The sequence below is a fragment of the Canis lupus genome, chromosome 27 (assembly GCF_011100685.1).
Source record: "Canis lupus familiaris isolate Mischka breed German Shepherd chromosome 27, alternate assembly UU_Cfam_GSD_1.0, whole genome shotgun sequence".
Taxonomy (NCBI): domain Eukaryota; kingdom Metazoa; phylum Chordata; class Mammalia; order Carnivora; family Canidae; genus Canis; species Canis lupus.
The window spans coordinates 24,468,232-24,490,881 of record NC_049248.1 but is presented as its reverse complement, the minus strand read 5'-3'; the positions used below and the strand labels follow the sequence as shown (position 1 = coordinate 24,490,881).

General features: G+C 35.5%; 1 protein-coding gene and 1 pseudogene across 7 annotated transcripts in view; both read left to right on the top strand.

The window, feature by feature from the left end:
• The window catches only part of LMNTD1 (lamin tail domain containing 1), a 50,144-nt gene extending 27,697 nt beyond the window's left edge, over positions 1 to 22,447 (top strand). For all 7 annotated transcript variants that reach the window (XM_038577109.1, XM_038577105.1, XM_038577110.1 and 4 more), the window contains 2 exons: positions 17,303 to 17,366; positions 22,078 to 22,447. In XM_038577109.1, the coding sequence (XP_038433037.1) occupies positions 17,303 to 17,326 (24 nt within the window). In that variant the 3' untranslated portion in view covers positions 17,327 to 17,366; positions 22,078 to 22,447. The remainder of the gene's footprint in view (positions 1 to 17,302; positions 17,367 to 22,077) is intronic.
• LOC612943 (ubiquitin conjugating enzyme E2 V2 pseudogene) lies at positions 8,962 to 10,163 on the top strand (annotated as a pseudogene).
• Positions 22,448 to 22,650: the final 203 nt, after the last annotated feature.

Sequence of the window (22,650 nt, the reverse complement as noted above, 5' to 3'; positions counted from 1 at the left end):
CCCCGGACCAAAGGCAGGCACCAAACCGCTGAGCCACCCAGGGATCCCCCGATAAATACCTATTGAATGAAGCAATGGATCAAAAGAATAGTTGGGGGATGCCTGGGTGGCTCAGCGGTTGAGCCTCTGCCTTTGACTCTGAGCATGATCCCAGAGTCCTGGGATCAAGTCCCAAATCCAGCTCCCTGCATGGAGCCTGCTTCTCCCCCTGCCTGTGTCTCTGCCTCTCTCTTTCTGTCTCTCTCTCTCTCTCTCTCTGTCTCTCATGAATAAATAAATAAAATCTTTAAAAAAAGAATAGTGGGACCAGCATACATAGGATTCTTGAAGTTTGGTCAAAAGTACATTTGTTTTTCATTAAGCAGGAAAAACTGGCTCTATAAATCTATACTATGCTTAAAGAGAAATCCATCTTTTCCAAACACATTCTAATATAGTTCCAAATTCTTACTGTTTTTCAACAAGAAGCTTCTTGTTTAAGTCCTCTAAAGTTTTCAGAGTTGTGTTATTAACCCAAGATCTGTGAATGGATTTCAGGAAGTCCCTGAACTGCTGTATTTGGTACACAAATGTGTGCCTATATGCTGTTTCTTGGGGAAAGAGTTCATGAGGTTCATCTGGTACCCCCAAATGTTTACAAGAAGCTAATTAAAACACAATGCCAGAACCTAAGCTGTGGAGAAAGTCTGTTTCATACAGGTGCTATATCCTGCTCATGCTAAAATGGTTCACAAACTTTTATGTAGTAGAGGGATGCTTTTTTAAATGAAATCTTGCAATGAGGGGGGCACTTGGTGGGATGAGCACTGGGTGCTCATGCTATATGTTGGCAAATTGAACTCCAATAAAAAAATTTTTTTAAAAAGAAATCTTGGACAGACCCAATATATAAAATGGGAAAAAAGCAAACCTGTCCAAGTTGAAGAAAAGGTAGCAATTCCTACTGACCACTATACCCTTCTTCCCTCCCATCTTGCCTGGCTTCTTCCCTCCTTCCCTGCGATCTTTGAGGCACTATCGGGAATCAAAGAATTCTATATCACAGTATGAAAACCACTGTGTTAGTAGAGCAACACATAAATGGAGGTAGCACCCCCAAAATAGTAACTTTTAGAAGTGAAATGATGAAACTTACGTAAAGTGCTGAATATATTCCACTTCATAAAATTAAGTACCTTAGATCTTTTTGCTTGAGTTTCTTCATCTGCCAAGTAAGAGATTTGGGTCTGAAATTCAAACAGCCCTTTTAGCAATTATTTATACACATAATTTATACAGATGCACACCTTTAGTACATTACAACTTAGATTTGAAACTTGCAAGAAGTACATGAATTATGTTTTTCTCCAAATGATGACAGATTCCCTATTTTACTCATTCTAAACAACTTGTTTCCCAAGGAAATTTGACTTCAAATTTTCTGTAATTTTTTATTCAACTATAATTAACATAAAGCATTATATTAGTTTCGATGTACAATAAATACATGATTTAAATTTCTGTGCATTACTCAATGCCCATCATGATAAGTATACTCATAATCCCCTTGACCCATTTCATCCATCTCCCCCACCCACTTCCTCCCTGGCAACCACCAGTTTGTTTTCTAAATTTAAGAGTCTTCTCATGAACAGACTGTTTTCCAAATAAGACATATGGGTGGCCGACATAAAAAGATGCTCAACATCACTCATCAGAGATGTGCAAATCAAAACCACAATAAGATACCACCACACACCTGTCAGAATGTCTAAAATCAAAAAATCCAGAAAAAAACAAATGTTGGCAATGATGTGGAGAAAAAGGAACAAAACAAATGAACAAAGGGGAAAGACAAACCAAAACACACTCTTAACTATAAAGGACAAACAGATGGTTGCCAGAGGATAGTTGGATGCGAGAGATGGGTGAAATAGGTGAAGAGAATGAAGAGTACATTTATCTTGATGAGCACTGAGTAATATATTGAACTGCTGAATAACTACATTATACATCTGAAACTAATATAACACTGTATGTTAACTATACTGGTATTATAATAATTTTTCAAAAAAACATAGTTTTTCTCTCTTTTATTCTTTGTTCATATGTTTTATTTCTTAAATTCCACATCAATGGTATTTATCTTTCTCTGACAGACTTATTTCACTTAGCATTATATCCTCTAGATTTATCCATGTTGTTGCAAATGGTCAGGTTTCATTCATTTTTAAGGCTGAATAATATTCCACTATAAATATACACACACATACTACTTCTGAATTCATTCATTTATGGATGGACACTTGGTTTGCTTCCATATCTTGGCTAGTGTAAATAATGCTGCAGTAAATAGGGGTGCATATCGTTTTTAATTAGTTTTTTGTTTTGTTTTGTTTTCTTTGGGTAAATCTCCAATGGTGAAATTACTGGACCATATAAAAATTCTATTTTCAATTTTTTTAGTAACTTCCATACTGTTTTCCACAGTAGCTGTACCAGTTTGCATTTCCACCAACAATGTACAAGGGTTCCTTTTTCTCCACATCCTCACCAATACTTGCTATTTCTTGTCTTTTAGCCATTCTGACAGATGTGAGGTGATATTTCATTGTGGTTTTGATTTGCATTTGCCTGATAATTTAGTGATGCTGAATATCTTTTCATGTAACTAATGGCCATCTGTAGGTCTTCTGTGGAAAAATGTCTATTCAGATCTTCTGTCCATTTTTCAATTGGATTATTTATTTCTTTGGTGTTTAATTGTATAAGGGTTTTTTTCAAGTGTTCATTTAAATTCCAGTTAGTTAACATACAGTGTAATATTAGTTTCATGTAGAATTTAGTGATGCATTACCTACTTACAAACCCAGTACTCATCACAGCAAATGCCATCCTTAATCCCCATCACTCATTTAACTCATTCCCCTGCCCATCTCCCCTCCAGTAACCAGGAGTATGTTCTCTATAGTAAAAAGTCTACTTACCAATCTGTCTCTTTTTTTTTCTTTAGTTCATCTGTTTTGTTTCTCAAATTCCACATATGAGTGAAATCACTTATTTCACTTGCATAATACTTTCTAGCTCCATCCACATCTTTTCAAATAACATACAACAACTTCTTTATCCATTCCTCACTCAATGGCATTGGGCTTCTTCCATAATTTGGCTATTGTTGATAATGCTAATATAAACATTGGGGTGCATGTATCCCTTCAAATCAGGATTTTGTATCCTTTAGATAATTACCACAACTTCTTTATCCATTCATCAGTCAATGGATATTTGGGCTCTTTCCATAATTTGGCTAATGTTGATAATGCTGCTATAAACTTTGGGATGCATGTATCCTTTCAAATCAGTATTTTTGTATCCTTTGGTAAATATTTAGTAGTACAATAGTTGGAATGAGGGCAGTTCATTTTTAACTTTGTGAGGAACCTTCATACTGTTTTCCAGGGTGGATGCACCGGTTTGCATTCCCACCAACAGTGTAGGGTTCCCCTTTCTCTGCATCCTTCCTAACACCAGTTGTTTCTTGTGGTATTAATTTTAGCCATCTGACAGGTATGAGGTGATGTCTCGTTGTAGTTTTTATTTGTATTTCCCTGATGATCAGTGATGTTGAGCATCTTTTCATCTAGAGAGGTCTTACTTTTTTTATTCATTCCATCACCCTAGATAGTCTTTTGACTGAAGCATTTAGTTCATTTACATTCAAAATAATTTGTGATAAGTATGTATACTTGTTGCCATTTTGTTACTTGTTTTATGGTTGTTTTGTAGTTCTCTGTTCCTTTCTTCTCTTGCTCTCTTCTTTCACAATTTGCTGGTTTTCTTTAGTGGTACACTTGGATTCCTTTCACCTTATTTTTTCCATATCTATGAGTAGTTTTTGATTTGTGATACTATTAGATATATATACCATCTTATGCATATAGCAGTCACAACAGTAGGGCACACACAACAAACATAGTAGGCACTCCTGAAGTGCCAGTTTCTAGTGTACAGGGAACACTGCACTGCAGGGAACTGTAGGACCTTTTCTTTATAAGATCAACCCAAACAGGTTCACGCCAATATATATAGTAATTAAAATGTCAAAAAGTAGTGAGAAAGAAAGAATATTAAAAGCATAAAGAGAAAAGAAACTCTATATATATAGATATTATATATTATCTATATATATAGATATATATTATACATATATATTATACATATATATTATATATTATACATATATATTATATACATATATATATATGTATATAACTGTTATATACAAGGGAAACACCAAAAGGCTAATGGATTTTTCAGCAGAAACTTTGCAGGCCAAAAGAAAATTGCATGATATGTTCCAAGTGCTTAAAGAAAAAGCATGCAGCCAAAAATATTCTATCCAGCAAAGCTATCATCCAGAATAGAAAAAGAGATAGAGAATTTCCCTGATAAGCAAAAATTAAAGGAATATAGGACCATTAAACCAGTCCTATAAGAAATGTTAAAGCAGACTCTGAGTGGAAAGGAAAGACCATAAGTAGGAGTAAGAAAAGTAGAAATCACAAAAGCAGTAAAATTAAGTATATCTATAAAAATCAGGTAAGGGATTAGTAAAATAAAAGGAGGGAAAATATAACACTATATAGCTAAAATGTAAGAGGGGCAGGAGTAAAGATGTGTTGAAAATTAAGCCACCATCAACTTAATAACTTCAGGAGTGCCTACTATGTTTGTAGTCAGACCTGATATTTGCCCCCAGCCCATTGTGGAGCTTTAGTTGGACTGGTTTTTATCATTATCTTTCCCTCTCCCCGGGTAAGAGTCACTTTGCCATGGTTCTGGCCCCTGTTGGGACTGTTTTTACACTACCAGACTTGTGGCACCACTTTGGATGGGCTCCAGTCAAGGGCATATTGGAAGAGTAACATGGGGGTGGGCTGCAGTGCCAGCAAGGGCTATGCTGATCTGCTGTGGGAGAGCCCTTGTAGCCACCCAGGAAAGCTACCAAGGCTCACCAGGTTGAAGGGGGTAGATCCAGATAAGCTCACAGGGGCCTGGCTTTCAGTGTTAGCAAGATTGCCTCTGCTGTGGTAGGGGACCTTTAGCCACTTTGGAGAATTCCTACAGAGGCTGGTTGCAGGGGCAAGTCCACAGAAGAGTGCAGGAATGCTTTTATCAAGGTAGGTGGAGAGTGTTGATACTGCACTGGTTCTCACAGGTGTCCATATATCTAAGCTGGAGGACAGGGAAGGGAGATGGCACCCACTAGTACTTTTGTTCTTGTAATAGTCTCCCAAAAATCCCTGCCTTTCCAGCACATGCTCTGGGATTAGTAAATAAATCTTCTTGTATGTTCCAGGTATTTTTCAAACTGCTGCTTCTATACTATAACTTACCAAGGCTGTTTGTTGTACTGTCTCTTTAAGGGCAGGGACAGCACCCTCCCAGCTATCTCAGAGCTGAGCCATAATTTTTAAAGTTCCAGGTGTTAAGCCCCACTGATTGTTAGGCCCCTGTGGTTTTCAAAACCAAATGTTATAGGGATTCATCTTCCCTATTTGTGTTTCCTGTGCCTAAGGAACCTGGTATGGGGTCTGATCCTCTCCCCCTCTCTACAGTGCTGGCATCCCTTCTTCCCTGAGACAGTCCTGTTGGTCTGTTTGGCTCCCAACCATATCTCCGCCCTTCCTACCCTTTCTGATATGGCTTCTTCTCTACATTTAGCTGTGGATAGTCTGTTCTGCCAATCTTTAGGTTGTTTTCTTAGTTATTTGTACTAATGTGGGAGTTATCTAGTTTTATCTCTGGGACAAGATAAGCTTAGGATCCTCCTACTCTGCCATCTTCCCCAAAAGTCCTATACCATTTTCTTATGTTATTAAATTGACTAAGCTTTCTAGTATATTGTGGAATAGCTCCAGTGAGCATGACCATCTTTGGCTTGTTTCTGTTCTTGGTGACAATGCCTCTAAAGCAACAGCAGGATGTTTACTGAAAGTCACCACTTACCATTTGTTTTGCTGAGATTTTATTCCCATAGGAATTGGCAGAAACTTGGGAAAGTGTTCTGAATTTCTAAAATATATGGGAATTTTATCCAATCTTATAGAAGTCACAAATCCACAGAGGTCCACTACACATTAAAGGATGAAATAAGATACAAAATTCATTCTTCCCCACTGAATATTCACAACAAACAAAAATACAAAAATCACTCATATGAAGAAAGTATTCCTGATAGTTATGGAGTAATGAAAAAGGGTTTCATCAAAGCCCCCTACAAAAAACAGCCAAAAAAATGTGAATAGATTCTCCTTAAGAGTCCTCTCAGGTAGCTACCTTACCAAGGGAGAAGGGGCATCCACTGGCCCTTCACTCCATGAACAACCAAATCTCTTGCCATGATTGCTCTCATTTTCTCTGTTAGAAGCACACTTAATCTCATACCTTAAGAGATCACCAGAACTTCTATCAAAAGGTTGTCAAGATATCCTCCCCTATCTTAAGAGAAATCTGATGAAAGAAATTAAAACATTTTCATACCATTATAAGTCTCATTATTCCCATTTCACAGATAAAGAATGTGATAGAGCTAGGAAATTTTCCCTCTTTGAAATTTTTTGATGATATAAAATACAGAAAGTTTTAAAAGATACCCCTCTGCCTAATCTCCCAACTGAAAATGTTAATATGTTGCCATATTTGCATCAGTAACTTTCTGTTTTAGAAGACATAAGTATTATTTGTAAAGCAGAATGCCCCTGTAGTTCCTTCTGTGGTCCTTGTCTTCTCCCCTAACCCTGAAGAACTATCCATGAACTTGGGTGTTGTTGTTAGGGGTGGTGTTTTCTATTGGGTTGTTGTTCAGCTCAAAATTAACTTGAAATTCTGAAATTTTTCCACTCTGAACTGTTGAAGCTCAGAAAATTTCTTAATAACGGCTAATATATCTTCCAAACCTAAAACACATCATTCCTTTTATGAAGATTATGTACTAAAGATGTTATCAACAAACTTAAACTATTTATTTACCTTAACAGAAGAATTGAAGAAACACTGAACAAAAGAAAGAAGAAGAGAACATTGGCAACTATGCAAAAGCATTTTCTGCCTTAAACATTTATTCAAAAATGACTGAGTTCCTAAAATGAATCACAGTGCTAAGCACCAGAGACACAAAAACAAATAATGCACTCTCTTTCTAGAGAGAAAGGCAAATAGTAAAGCAACAAAAGTAATAGGGTAGTGACTTTCAAGTATTTTTGACCATAAACCACAGTAAGAAATATGGCTTACATCATTACTCAGTATATATATACCCATATACATATGTAACTGAAACAATTTTCAAGAGGCAAGATTTAATTTTTTGAACTGTTTGCATTTCCTTCTCTGTTCTATTTCATTTTTAACTATCTGTCATGACCCTCTAAATTTACTTCATAACCAAGAAATGAGACAGGATCTGCTGTTTGAAAAGCATTGTTTTAGAAACATTTATAAAGTGGCATGAGAGGAATTGAAAAGGCAACTCAGAGGAGATAGTATTTGAACTATGATATTGAAGGATGAATAGAAGTTATTCAGATTGAAAATAAAGTGGACTAAGCATTCTAAATAAAAGAAACAGAGTATTTTAAAAGCAAATGGAGATAAAAAATAAACCCTGTGTGTCTAGAGAATGGTAAGAAATTGTATCCAACTGAAATATATGTTGAAATGTTAGTCTAGAAAGTTTGGTGGACTAAATTTTAAAGGTCTTTGCACACCATTGTGTAAAGAATTTAGACGGTTTCAGGTAGCTAGAATTTAGACTTATATGGTTTATAAGCAGGTGTCTCATATAGGTAGATCTATGTTTGAAAGAGAACATTGAAAGCTATATGGGAAATGAAATGGAGTAGGAAAGTTTCCAAAATCTATATCTTCAGCCCAACCCTCTCTTCTGAACTGCTGATTCATGAAGCCAATTGCACATAATTTCTTAGATGCCCCATGAATGTCTCATTCCCAATATTTACAAAATTTATCTCATAATCACCTCTCTCTCTCAAAGTTTGTCATTCCACCTTTCCCCCATATCTCAGCAAATGCCATTCAGAAACCCTAGGACCTGAGAATCTTTCTCTATTCCTTTCCCTTTCTCAACAACTATTACCTATAGTTAATCACAAAATCCTCTTTATCTTAAACAACCTCTTCACTTTCCTTGCTTAAATATTTTCATTTCTTATCCCATTGTCCTCATGTGGAAGCCCAAATCCATGAAACTATTTAAGTATCTTGTAGCTTTGCCCAACCTATCTTATCAAACATTCATCTTGACCATCTTGAAGTTCTTTTAGTTCCTCAAGCATACAATAACTACCTCAAGGCCTTCACAAGTTCTGTCTCCTCTCTCTTCACATGGATAAATCTTACTCATTTTTAACATTTCCACTTATATGTCACTACCTCCAAAGAGTCCATCTTCTGACCCTCACCAAATGAGTTTTATGTTCCTTATATGTATTTTCTTAACATTCTATACTTCCCCAATCATACAAAGCACTTATTGTACTCTATTATAAATTCTTTTTATCCCTGGAATATAAGCTTTAATAGGATAGAAATAGCCTTATACTAACCTTTTTGTAACCTATTCTACTAGAATAGAATAATAGAATACTAACCTAACCTTTTTATCTCCTAAACTAAGCTCAGTGCATGACCCATAATAATTGTTTAATACATGTTTCCTGAAGGACAGACAGAAAAGCAGATACTGAAGGTTTTTAAGCAAGCATATCATAGAGTTAGATATATATTTTTTAAAGAAAATTTTAGAAGCAATGCTGAAAATGTTGTAGAGTAGAACATATTCCAAAATCTAGGAAGGAAAGAATAGGGGAGGAAAGGAAAGTAGCGGAAAAACAAAGCAGGCTATTAAAAATAAAAAAAGATGAGGAACAAGTAGGTGCAATAAAGTTGTGATTTGCGGCTGCGTCGGGCTGCAGGAGAAGATGGCAGTCTCCACAGGTGTTAAAGTTCCTTGTAATTTTCGCTTGTTGGAAGAACTTGAAGAAGGACAAAAAGGAGTAGGCGATGGTACGGTTAGCTGGGGCCTTGAAGATAATGAAGATATGACACTTACAAGGTGGACAGGCATGATTATTGGGCCACCAAGGACAAATTATGAAAACAGAATATATAGCCTGAAAGTAGAACGTGGACCTAAATACCCAGAAGCTCCTCCATCAGTTAGATTTGTAACCAAAATTAATATGAATGGAATTAATAATTCCAGTGGAATGGTGGATGCACGGAGCATACCAGTGTTAGCTAAATGGCAAAATTCATATAGCATTAAAGTTGTACTTCAAGAGCAAAGACGTCTAATGATGTCCAAAGAAAATATGAAGCTTCCACAGCCACCAGAAGGACAAACATACAACAATTAATTTTAGTGGATCTCAAACTTGTCTTAAATCAACAACCTTCTACTCATGTTAATGTCTTGATTAAATATTACAATGCAGAATACCCACACATTAAGTAAAAGAATTCCAGCTGGTAAACATGACCTGGACATTTGTTGAAATATATTTAATATATGTACACCATTATGTTTTCAGGTTTCAGGAGGAAAAATGCAGCACAATATTTTTTTCTCTTGTTAAGGCACTGTCATTTAAGCATAAACCTGGAGTACTCAAAATAGAATTCAGGTTTACAAGATGAAAGCATGGAGAGAAGAGTCAGATGCTGTGGAAGCATGTGTGTTTCTGAAAAGTTAAAAAAATCTCAAGAAGGAAAAACAGAAATGGCATGCTTTATCCATCTTGCTTAGTGAAAGAGCTTCAGTTGAAATTGTCGAAAGTAGCAGGTACAATGAATATTGTCACAAATTGTGTTAATTTTTGAAGCGGTGTGGGTGCTGACTACTAGTATCAAAAATATGTTCAGGATTGTTTTGATACCTGTATTTATAATAAAAACATGTTGTGGGGAGGTCGATGAATTTCTGTTAAAAGCCATTCCTGTGTGGTACATGTAACAGACATGGTTAATATTTGCTTACAGTCTGTTTGACAAACCATGCATTTAAGTGAAATCAACAAAAAGGAAATAGGTGTATGGATATGTGATTCTGAGATTAAAGTTAGTCTTAAAAATAAATAAAATGTGGAATGTGTCCTCAAAAAAAAAAGTTGTGATTTGAGTTCCACAAGAAAAAGAAGAGAAAAATTGGGGCAGAATACATAAATAAATAATGACAAAAATTGTCAAAAACTGATGACAGATGCTAAGTTATAGAATCAAAAAAGTAAATCAAAAAAAGTAAATCCAAAACAGCACAAATCCAAAAGGAACAACACCAATGTATACTATAGTAAAGCTTCAGAAAATCAAATAACAGCAGTCAGAAGATGATGGAACAATATATCTTCCATGTGCTATATGCCAAAAGAACTACTAACCTAGAGTTTTATACCTAGCAAAAATACACTTCAGAAAGTGGAAATCAAAATAAAGGGAAACAAAACTAAGAGAATTCATCAACAGCAAACCCACAGTAAGGAAATACTGATAGAACTACTCCAAGAAGAAAGAAAGTAATCCTGAGGGATATGCAAAGATGTAGGAAGAAATAAAGAAAAATGGAAAGAGTCAAACATGGATAAACATAAATGAATATTTACCATATAATTAATACCAGTATTTTCTTGTAGAGATTAAAATGTATATAGAATTTAATACACGATAAGTGTGTTAGTTTCCCAAGGCTACTGTAACGAAGTAGTTTATGGAAACTTGGTGCCTTAAAACAATAAAAATGTATTCTCTCACAATTCTAGAGACCAGAAGTCTGAAATCAAGGTATTGGTAAAAGCTATACTGTCTGAAATCTCTAGAGAATTATCCTTACTTCCCTTTTCTTACCTGGAAAACCTTGGTGTTCCTTGGCTTGTGGATACATCTACAAATCTTCTTCCATTTTTTAATGGCCTTCTCTCCTATGTATCTGTGTCTCTCCTATGTATCTGTGTCTCTCCTATGTATCTGTGTCTGTATTTCCATCTTCTCATAAAGACAGTAGTCACTGGGTTAGAGTTCACCCTAATCTGTTATGACCTGATCTTACTTCATTATATTTGCAAAGACCTTATTTCCAAATAAGATCACACACACACATATTCCATGGGTTAGGACTTCAACATGTCTTTTAACCCATAACGACAGCAATAACACATAAATTGGGAGGGGAGTAAATGGTGTTAAAGTACTCTAAATTACATGTTTTGTCCAGTAAATTGTAAAAGTTACAATTTATGTTAGACTTTAGTAAATCAAGGATGCAAGTTTATAATCTAGTATAGACAGTAAAAGAATAGTATAAGAATGTCATGTTTATGATCTGATAGATGTCATAGTTTCATTATCACTCACTTCAAAATATATTCTAATTTCCAATGTGATATCTTCTTTGATACATGGATTATTTAGGGATAATATATCACAGAGTGTGTTTATTCCAAGAATGCAAGTTTAGTTTGAACTTTGAAAATTAATCAAGTAAAATTATCATTTTTAACAGAATAAAGAGAGAAAGTATACAACCATCTCAAAGATACAGAAAAAGCATGTGATAAAAGTCAATACCCACCCATGAAGAGAGAACCTTAGAAAAGTAGGACTAGGGAGAATTTTCTTAATCTGACAAGTGTCATGTACAAAACTCTTAAAGCAAATTCTCATACTTATTGGTGAAGTTATGGAGGTTTCCTCCTTAAGATCCAGATAAAGATGAGAATTTTTTCTATGACAACTTTTATTCAATATTATGCTAGAAGCCTGAGTACAATAAGGCAAAAAAACAAAAACAAAAGCAGATATACAAATATCCACCTTATAATCTAACAATTCCATTCCCAGGAATTACTATGCCTAACAAAGATATGCATATGTATACAAAAAAATACAATAATGATCATAGCAACTGCATTTGTAATAGCCAAAAACTAAGAAGCAGTCCAATCGTTCATCCACAATATAGTGGATAAGTTGATAAATTAATACAATCCCATAAGCAATGAAAATAGATAAACTACTTGCCGCATGAAATAACATCAATGAATCTCACAAACATCATATTGAGCAACACACACCAAACAAAAAGGAACACATGTTGAATGATTCCATTTCTATAAAATTCAAAAACATTCAATATTAAACAGTGATGTTAAAAAACAGAATGATTATCTCTGGGAGGAGAAGGGGAATAGTATGAGGAGGTTGCACAAAACTGCTCCTAGAAAACTAATAATACTCCACTTCTTAATATGAATAGTGCTTGTATGTATCACTGTTTTCTCACTGTTTTCATCATGTACAATTATTTCTCTCTCATTTAGTCTGGAGATGTGCTGATACAGGGCATTTAATGTGGCTTTTCCATTCTAACATCCAACATACACCTTCACCTCTGATTTGAAAGATGGCAGCTGCAATCTGTTATGGCTCAGAGGAGACACAGGGAAGTACAACTCCAAGGGCATAATTTGGATGTTGCATACATGACTTCTTTTCACATTCCATTATGCAGAATGTAGACACATGGTCTTGTCTAACTGCAGCAGAGGCTGAGGCAAACAGGCTTTATTCTTGGTGGCCATGTGTCTAGGTTTCCCTGGACTTGTGCATCTTGCATCTGAAAGAACAATGGTCTAGGGGTAGTAATTAGCCATCTTTGCCGAGAAATTCCTGGAAATAACTAAATTATGACTAACTATATTAAAATTAATTCCCCATATATTCCAATATAATGATAGGCTTAAACTTATTTCAGGTAAGACTATTTTTCTCCAATACTAAATAAACTGTTATTATACTCATTTTGAGTTCATCAATCTATTTTTTAAGACATTCTTTCTCCTTTCTTGTCAGGGTATAAGCTGTCAGTGCTTATTATTGTAACTAACTGTGTTTACTTTCCTCTCTAATTTTCCTTATTGTCATTAAGTTTCTAAAAAGAAGTATTTTATCTTAGGAATAATATACTTTTATTTAAGTATAACACACATGCAGAAAAGTTCACGTCATAATAATAGAATAAACCTAACCAAAGATGTAAAGGATCTAGACCCTAAAAATTACAGAACGCTTCTGAAAGAAATTGAGGAGCACACAGAGAGATGGAAAAACATTTTATTCTCATAGATTGGAAGAATAAATATTGTGAAAATGTCTATGCTACATGGCAATTTACATGTTCAATGCAATCCGTATCAACATACCATGGAACAAATAATCTTAAGGTTTGTATGGAATGTACTAATAACAAAAATAGAAACATAGATCAATGGAACAGAATAGAGAACCCAGAAATGGGCACTCAACTCTATGGTCAACTAATATTCGAAAAAGCAGGAAAGAATATCCTCTGGAAAAAGGACAATCTATTCAACAAATGGTGTTGGGAAAATTGGACAGCCATGTGCAGAAGAATGAAACTAGACCATTCTCTTACACAAAGATAAACTCAAAATGGTTGAAAGATCTAAATGTGAGACAAGAATCCATCAAAATCCTAGAGGCGAATACAGGCAACAACCTTTTTAAACTTGGCCACAGTAACTTCTTGCCAGATACATCTATAAAGGCAAAGGAAAACAAAGCAAAAATGAACTATTGGGACCTCATCAGGATAAAAAGCTTCTGCACAGGAAAAGAAACAGTCAAAAAACCTAAAAACTAGCCTACAGAATGGGAGAAGATATTTGCAAATGACATATCAGAAAAAGAGCTAGTATCTAATATCTATAAAGAACTTATTAAACTCAATAGCAAAGAAACAAAAAATCCAATCATGAAATGAACAGAAGACATGAACAGCAATTTCACCAAAGAAGACATACACATGGCCAACAAACACATGAACAAATGCTCCACATCACTTGCCATCAGGAAAATACAAATCAAAACCACAATGAGATACCACCTCACACCAGTGAGAATGACAAAAATTAACAAGACAGGAAACAACAAATGTTGGAGAGGATGTGGAGAAGGGGGAACCCTCTTGCACTGTTGGTGGGAATGTGAACTTGTACAGCCACTCTGGAAAACTGTGTGGAGGTTCCTCAAACAGTTAAAAATAGACCTGCCCTATGACCCAGCAATTGCACTGCTGGGGATTTACCCCAAAGATACAGATGTAGTGAAACTCTGGGACACCTGCACCCCAATGTTCATAGTAGCAGTGTCCACAATAGCCAAATTGTGGAAGAAGCCATGATGTCCCTCAACAGATGAATGAATAAAGAAGATGTGGTCTATATGTACAATGGAATATTACTCAGCCATTAGAAAGGACGAATACCCACCATTGGCTTCGATGTGGATGCAACTGGAGGGTATTATGCTGAGTGAAGTAAGTCAATCGGTGAAGGACAATCATCATATAGTTTCACTCATACAGGGAATATAAGAAATAGTGTAGTGAAAGGGATTATAAGGGAAAGGAGGAGAACTGACTGGGAAAAATTAGAGAAGGAGACAAACCATGAGGTTCTTCTAACTCTGGGAAATGAACAAAGAGTTGGGGAAAGGGAGGTAGGTGAGGGGTTGGAGTAACCGGGTGATGAGCACTGAGGAGGGCACTCGATGGGATGAGCCCTGGGTGTTATACTATATGTTGGCAAATCGAACTTCAATAAAAACAAATAAAAATAATAATAACATTCCTTTATTTCTGAAGACTGCAGAGCCACACAATGAAAGCCAATCTGTTAAAAAAACAAATGAAACTAGACCATAGATAACATCCAAGAATTAAACATTTAAAATCTTACCACTAAGCTATCTATATATATTAAGATCACATTTATGAAATTTTAAATTAGTTGGATTATGGGCAAGTACTAATTACAGTCCAATAGGTCTGGCTTATCTGTGCTGCGATCAAAGTATTTTTTCCCATATGAACATGTCTCCAATCCATAATAGTAACAAAGAAAAAAATATGTTTGAAATAAATTATCTTTATGTGTCTTCCATATAAGTTCTTTGTTCTCTTTATTGATGTTTATACCTGTATTGCATTATTTACATTTATCAGATTATAAATTTGTAATGTTGTCACATCTCTGATTTTTACTTTATTTATATATACATATATCTGTATGTGTATATATGTGTATATATATGTAACTACTATATATAAATATATGTGTATATATATATGACAGTACTAATAATATAATTACAAATTGTATGAACTGATATATAGGGGAAAAAGTCTATCCTTCAGAATCCTTTAGAATAAAAGGCCAACTATTTGACCCTCTTATAATCAGACTGAGTAGAAGATGAATTGAAGGAACACTGAAAACCGTCAAGAGTTTCTGTCCATTTTTTGTTATCAAAATAATAGCATCAAAAAATCAAGAACTTTTTTATAAAGGAAAATTATATCAAGTATTCAGGAGTAATAATTTTTCTCTTCCCTTGCTTGCTTTCAGATAATCTAAATTGTAACATCACCATATTTCTGTAGGACTTTTTTCTAAAAAAATAGGCATGAAAACTGTTTACATGCCTCTTCTTATAGGTGAAAAAAAGTTTTTATAATGACCATACAAAGAATTCCAAGATATTAATCCTAAGGACAGAATGAGTAAGATGCATTTCTTACTTTACACAAGTAAGAAATACTATTTCAGGAAGTCAGGATATTCTAAGATTAAAGTTACTAGGGCTGAATGCTTCAGGCTCAAATAACCACTAAGAAATTGCCATTTCCCACTAAAATTGAAACAAACACCTTTACTATCAATAATTCTGTCCTTAAATTTCAAGAAATTATAAGTGGGAATTTTTTAAATAAATGTGTTTAGCTCTAAAATCCAGTGCTTTGGTAATGTCTGGGTGTCTCAGTCAGTTAAGCATCTGATTTGGTTTTGGCTTAGGTTATGATCTCAGGGTCCTCAGATGGAGCCCCACATGGGACTTTGCACTCATCAGGGAATCTGCTTGAGATTCTCTCTCTCCCTCTACCTCTGCCCGTCCCCCTCCCACCCCGTCTCTCAAATAAATAAATAAAACTTTTAAAAAAATATAAGTACAGTACTTTGCTAAAGAAAGAGCTTTCAGGGTGCAATTCAAAACCTCCCTCCTCGGGCTAGCTAGTTTGGAAGGATAGACATAAAATAGTTACAAGGTTTGTTCCATGTCAACGAATTGTACCAGAAGATGAGAAGTGAGCTAGATTCTTCTTGTATCTGAGCCAGTAATCTCTAGTATAGAAAATATCTGAGAAAGCCTATTTATATTCCAGGTCTATAACTTGCTATTCAGAAAGTTTACACAGTGATAAGCCAAATAGCGCGCTGACTCATTGGATTCAGAAACCTATTAGTGACTAAGAGAATCACTGTGCTAATCAGAAACATCCTGCATTTCTGTCCCTTTCTTTCAGATCTAGCCTCTGGATATTATTTCCTTGTAATCAAATACTTGATAATTCTTCTGTATTTTTAGAGGAAAAGAAAGGGTTAGGTATGACTGAGTCACTTTTCCTGTAGTTTTTTTTTCCCCCCAGAGGAGCTTATTATTATCTGTACCTAGAATATTATTTTGTCTTCTTATCTTTTATTTTACAGAGGGAAAAAACCCATCTCATTTCTGGGCTAGAAGTAATTCATACTTGGTATTATCCAAGTGAGCGCTATTTAGATTTTGGTTTTCTGTGTAGAAATTATATTTAAACAAAGTGACTTTCATTCCCTGCTTAAGCATATAGAAGTGAGGGAGACCACCATATCTATCACCTCATTCATCACCAAGGTAAAGTCAGCTAAACTGGCAGGCTAAGCAGCATCTGCTTCCATCCACATACCATCTCATACATCCCTCATGATGCAGCCTGATCCTGTACCCCTCTCACTAGCTATTTCATCATAATGGCAGCTGTTAAGTGTAGAAAATAGATAACTTAAGGAATTGTACAGGCTGGTTAAATTACCTTGCAACCTCAGTTTTTAAAAATCTTTCAGATGAATATTTCTTCTCAGTTTTGATTTATTATGTCTTGAAATACAGGTTTCCTTTTTAAATTATTCACTGAAAAGTTAGACTTAATATTCAAATAATACTTATCAAGTGGTTTTTAAGCCCCTTTGTTAAATTTACCATTATATAAAAATCCTTAAACCTTAGATTTCTCCTTAAAATGAAAAGCAATTATCTTGTTCTTAGTCCACTCTAGGATTTGTTTTAATGTGAAAAATTGATACTTGGAATATTGGATTCCCAATCTCTCTTCTTTTTATGGGGTTTGCAGGGACCAAGAAAAATAAGACATTAGAGCTACAAAAACAAAAAGGCAGTCAACTCAACTTTTAAAGGTAAGCAACAGAATTGCAAATTTACCTTCTCTGCTGAAAAATAAGAGGACTAAAATAATTTGCAGATCTATCTTTCAGAGTCATCAGACCATAGATTGTTTTTATATTGTTTTATATCCATAGTCCTTAATTTTCTGTTAAATATTTATGTTGCTTCTGGATCCACCAGTTTTTGTCTTCCCTTGTTGTATGCTATAAAGTTTCTAAGAATGGGAAACAAGGAAATACCACATCTTTACTTTTTGCCCTGTATCTTCATGCTATCCTTGTTGGTGGATAAGTAAGAGCAATTAGAAACCAGAGTCACTTCAAATACTCAAAAACATTCTGCAACTATATTCATTTTAGTTCCTATGAACAACACATTCTTTTTTTTTTTTTTTTTAATTTTTATTTATTTTATGATAGTCACACATTCTTAATAATATAATAGAAATTATTCTGGTCAAAAGACTACAGATGCAGGCAGCCCCGGTGGCTCTGTGGTTTAGCGCCGCCTTCGGCCCGGGTGTGATCCTGGAGACCCGGGATCAAGTCCCACCTGGGGCTCCCTGCATAGAGCCTGCTTCTCCCTCTGCCTGTGTCTCTGACTCTCTCTGTGTGTCTCTTGTGAATGAATGAATGAATGAATACATAAATAAATAGATAAATAAATAAATAAATAAATAAATAAATAGGCAGATTAGGAACTCTGACATCTGCTATTCAGTTGATAAATGACCCTGTTATCATTTAACCAGTCACTTCCTACATTGCCTCCTCTTTTTCATGGTATTAACACATAAGTAAATGGGGAAGATCTCAATGGCTTTGTTTTGCTAGTGGTTGTGTTTAAATTGTTCCCCAGAGAGTTGATGAAAAGGTCATTTTTTATTTTATTTTATTTTATTTTGGTCAAGTATCTTCTCTACTTTACATCCTTTGTTGTCCTGGTCCATAACTGATTTATTTATCTTTTTACTGAATAGGCTTTAAGTTTGTTCCTTGGTTTAAGAATGAAACTATAGCCACCCTACTGCTAATTTCTTAATATTCTAGACTCCACTGGCAGAAATGACTTAATTTTACCCCTCCACACAACCTACTGGCCTTTCATAGCACCTCCTACTACGCACATTCGTGTACCAACCTTTCAGTTTTTCTTAGATTGCTCAGCTGTCTCAGTGTCCTTCAGTGTGTGTCTCCCTAGATTTTCCCTAATCTTCATCTTCTGTTTTTGTGAATGTCACCTACTCTTTTGTAAGTCCACTCTATTTTTGTAGTGTCGTTGCTCTTGAGCTTCCAACTTCCTAAAAATATGATGGCCACAACCTGCCTTTTCTTTTGAGATGCTTTCTTTTCAAACACTTCTTATAGGACATTGGGAATGTAAAGAGATTTTTTTTCCAACCACCTCATTTTAGAGCAAAAGAAACTGAAGTCTGTAGAGACAAGTTATACCAAAATTCACATTGTAATCATCCGCAGAGCCAAAACTAAAGTCTTTGAATTGCAAAGAATTGGAGAATCTGGCCTTAGTCCCCATTAATATAATTCTTGTTCTCAGGGGTCTACCCAGAGCAGAATGTAGATGAAATGCAAAGGAGGGGATCTGAAATCCACCACAGACATTGGCAGCTAGCACTTCTACAATTTGATTAACTTTCATTTCTATAGCCAAGAAGGAATTATACTGGATATGAGTTGGAAAGGGGGCATGTTATTATATAATATATATATATAAAAACAAAGATTTTTTTTATATTGTTGGGTTTGGTTGGAAAAAATATATTTTGAATCCTCTCATTGGATATTGGATGACATAATTTTTAGTTTTGTTGGTCTTCTTCAGATATTATTTTGCTTAACTACCATGTTCACAAATTTGTCCATTGATTCCCCTCTGCAGGAGATTCCTTGGTAGGTTTGTTTATTTGTTTTACCCACCCTTTTTTGAAAAGTTCCAGGTGGCTTAAGATGCCTTACTTTTGTTTTCTTAGAGCCTCCACCCCCATCTGGTGGTACATTTAGGATTGACCATCAGTGTGCCCTCAGAAGAATATTTATGAAACCTTTATTGGAAACAAAATTTTACTTTATCTGTCAGTGAATAACTTTTATATGGTAGTCAGCTCTGTGTCTAGCATGTCTACTCATGGAAAATTGTTCAAAAACCAAGTCATCTTTCAGTTCTCATTGATATTCATGACCTTTCCTTGGTGATTTACAATGCTTTACACTCATATAGTATTTCATGGTCTTCACATTATCTTGTTTGAACCTATTAAGTAGGTAAGGCTGAAATTATCTCCCTTTTATGGTTGAAAACACTTTAGCTTAGAGAGACTCAGTGATTTGCCTAAAGTCACCTAGATAGCAAGTGACAGAGTTAAGACTAGAATCCTAGCAAGCCAGCATTAAGATTGTCTGTCTTTTGGTGCCTAGGTGACTCAGTCAGTAAAATCTAACTCATGATTTCAGGTCAGGTCATGATCTCGGAATCTGTGCTGGGGGCATGGAGACTTTTTAGGATTTTCTCTCTCCCTCTCCCCTTGCCCCTTCCCCCCCAAAACTGTCTTTGTCTTATTGCCCTCCCCAACTTGTCTGAGAGGAAAAATAATGCATATTTAGAAGTAGAAATAGAAAAGAGACATTTTTAGTCACACAAAAAAAAGGAGGTGACCATCATAAGAATCTTAAGACTGCTCAATACAGCAAAAAAGATTCAGGTCTTCTTTCCAAAACTATTAATTTAACAGAGTGCTAATTATCAGTACAAACAGCAAAGCCAAAGTTTATTCTCAAGGGTGTTTGACTGCTAATCACATTTCTGTGCTACAACTGATTAAAACCATGTGTTTGTACTTGGAGTCACAGCACTCAAATACTCTTTGCTCAGTACTTTGCAAGAAATGTGTAGGAGCTTTGCTGTGTGACTAATGGGCAATGTAGGTGGATGATGCCACAGAAGCCACAGAAACAGAAATTTCCATGAGTTAGAGAATTCTAGAAAGGCCAGGTAATTTCCCTGTATCTGCCACCTGCCATATGAACTCTCAGACTTGCTAAGAGACACTGAAGAATCTAGGATAGGAAATAGAGAGGGAAGAAGGAGGAGGGGCAGAAGTAGGATTTGCTACCTATCACCAGCACTGTCCTCAAGAGTATCCAATTCCTTAGGACCTGGGAAGAAAGCACCAAAGCTGCAACACAGGATATTTGTAACTAATAAAAGTGCTTATACCTAGGAGTTGAGTCACTCCTAATACAGTACTGGTGATAGAGTCCTTCCATGAACTAAGCTGAGTTCACACATCTCTTGGTGTTCTGAGTAGCCCAACTAGACAACCCGAATACAAAGTGTCCTTCTATCCCTTCAAAGAGCCTTCTTTGGGACCCGGAGAAGAACTTTCCATAACAATTTCTCCTCCTGGGCCCACTGTTTGTTAGCAATGAGTTAGTATTTAATGGCCTAGAAAGAACTAATATTTAGTATTCTTTAATGTGAAACCTTGCTAAAGAAGTCTTGAAAATCTGGGTGGCTCAGTGGTTTAGCGCTGCCTTTAGCCCAGGGCGTGATCCTGGAGACCTGGGATCGAGATCCACGTCGGGCTCCCTGCATGGAGCCTGCTTCTCCCTCTGCCTGTGTCTCTGCCTCTCTCTCTGTGTGTGTATCTCTCATGAATAAATAGATAAAATCTTTAAAAATTTAAAAAAAAAAAAGTATTGAAAATCTAATGGTTAAATTTTCTAGTGTCAAATTTTTTTATCTATACTTTGTTGTATATTCCTGCCATTTATTTATTAATATTTTTCTCCTCTCAGCCCTCAAAGTGCTAGGTTTCCAAAATTCTTCCATTGAAATTTCATGAATATTTGTTTCCCACAACCTCCTTCTTTCAAATTTGTCAGCTACCCTATTCTCTCTCTCCCCAGCCCAGCCTTACTATGTCACAGTTAGGTGGTAAGGGAAGAATTAAAATACCTGCAATCTAGACTCCCCACCATATGGGTCAGAGGTATTCTAGTGTTTAAAAAAAACTAGATGCCTGTGCAAATGTCTCCAGTTCCATTTCAATAAAGGAGGTATAGAACATAAACATCTCAGACTGTGAGGTCTCCTGCTAAGATCCCTGCAGAAGACGCAGGCAGTTGCACACACAGAGAAAAGAAACTTTCCCCTTCTTATTGCTTTTTCATGTGTATTACCTGGTATATTTTAAATCCAGGAAACATCTTAGACATTTAATGGAAAAGATAGTTAAGCACTATTCAAGTCCCATCAAGAAGGAAATGAAGGGCATGAACATTTCGAAATGAGTCATTAGACTGGTTGCCTCAGAACAATTTTGATCTTCCTATTTAAGACCAGAAGTTAACAATATCCATGACCAGCTAATGAAATAGCTATGTTGCTTAACAAAGAGCTCTCTACATCATAAATCATCATTAAAACTGTAACCTAAACAAGGACACATGTTACAGAGTTGATTTGGAAAAGAGAAAAAAATGAATAATCCTTTCACCTTGGCAAAGGTTGAAGTATAATTTTCTCCCTCCTATTATTGTCCTTCGTCAATCAGTATGTTCAAGATCTATTTTTCTGCTATAATCTTAAGATTAAGGTAAAGGAAAGACTAAACATCTCCACTTTATATTCTATAACAATTTCAGCATATTTACAGTCTGTGCTATATTTCACCATCCATTATCATTTTATTTTTTTGTTCAGGACAATATTATACAAATCCAGAGACTACAAGGATGCCCAGCATGTCACAGCCAGCCTTCCACAAAGGAGAAGCCAGCAGCAAGCAAGAAAATAGTTTCTTCTAAAAAAGATAATTCCTCAGGACTTTACAGTAACCATTCCTTAAAGAAGGAAATAGATTTTGTGGTCAAGTTAAACCATTTGTTTTCTAGGCTGTTAAGAAGAGAAACATTGATCAAAAGTAAAACCATCCCAGTCTTCACTTTCTGCACATGATGTTTCCCCATCGTTCATTTCAGTCTTTTATAACCTGCTCAGCTGTTAGGCCTACTATTCTCCTGCTTCTGCAGGTGCATTTTCCAAAAGCAATATTTCAGGAATTCTGAAACTATGGTCTGTCTGATTCTTTATACTTAGAATCTGGTCTGCGTGTTAAAGCATGGGTTAATTTAGCTTCCTAATGCTTGGAAGTAGTAGATGAAGTTTCCATGGAGTAACTAGTTGGGAGTTTTTAAACCTGCCTGTGTACACTTACCTCAAATCCATCCAAAATAGTATCTTCTAGCTATGGTACTAAGTAAAAAATCCCACGGA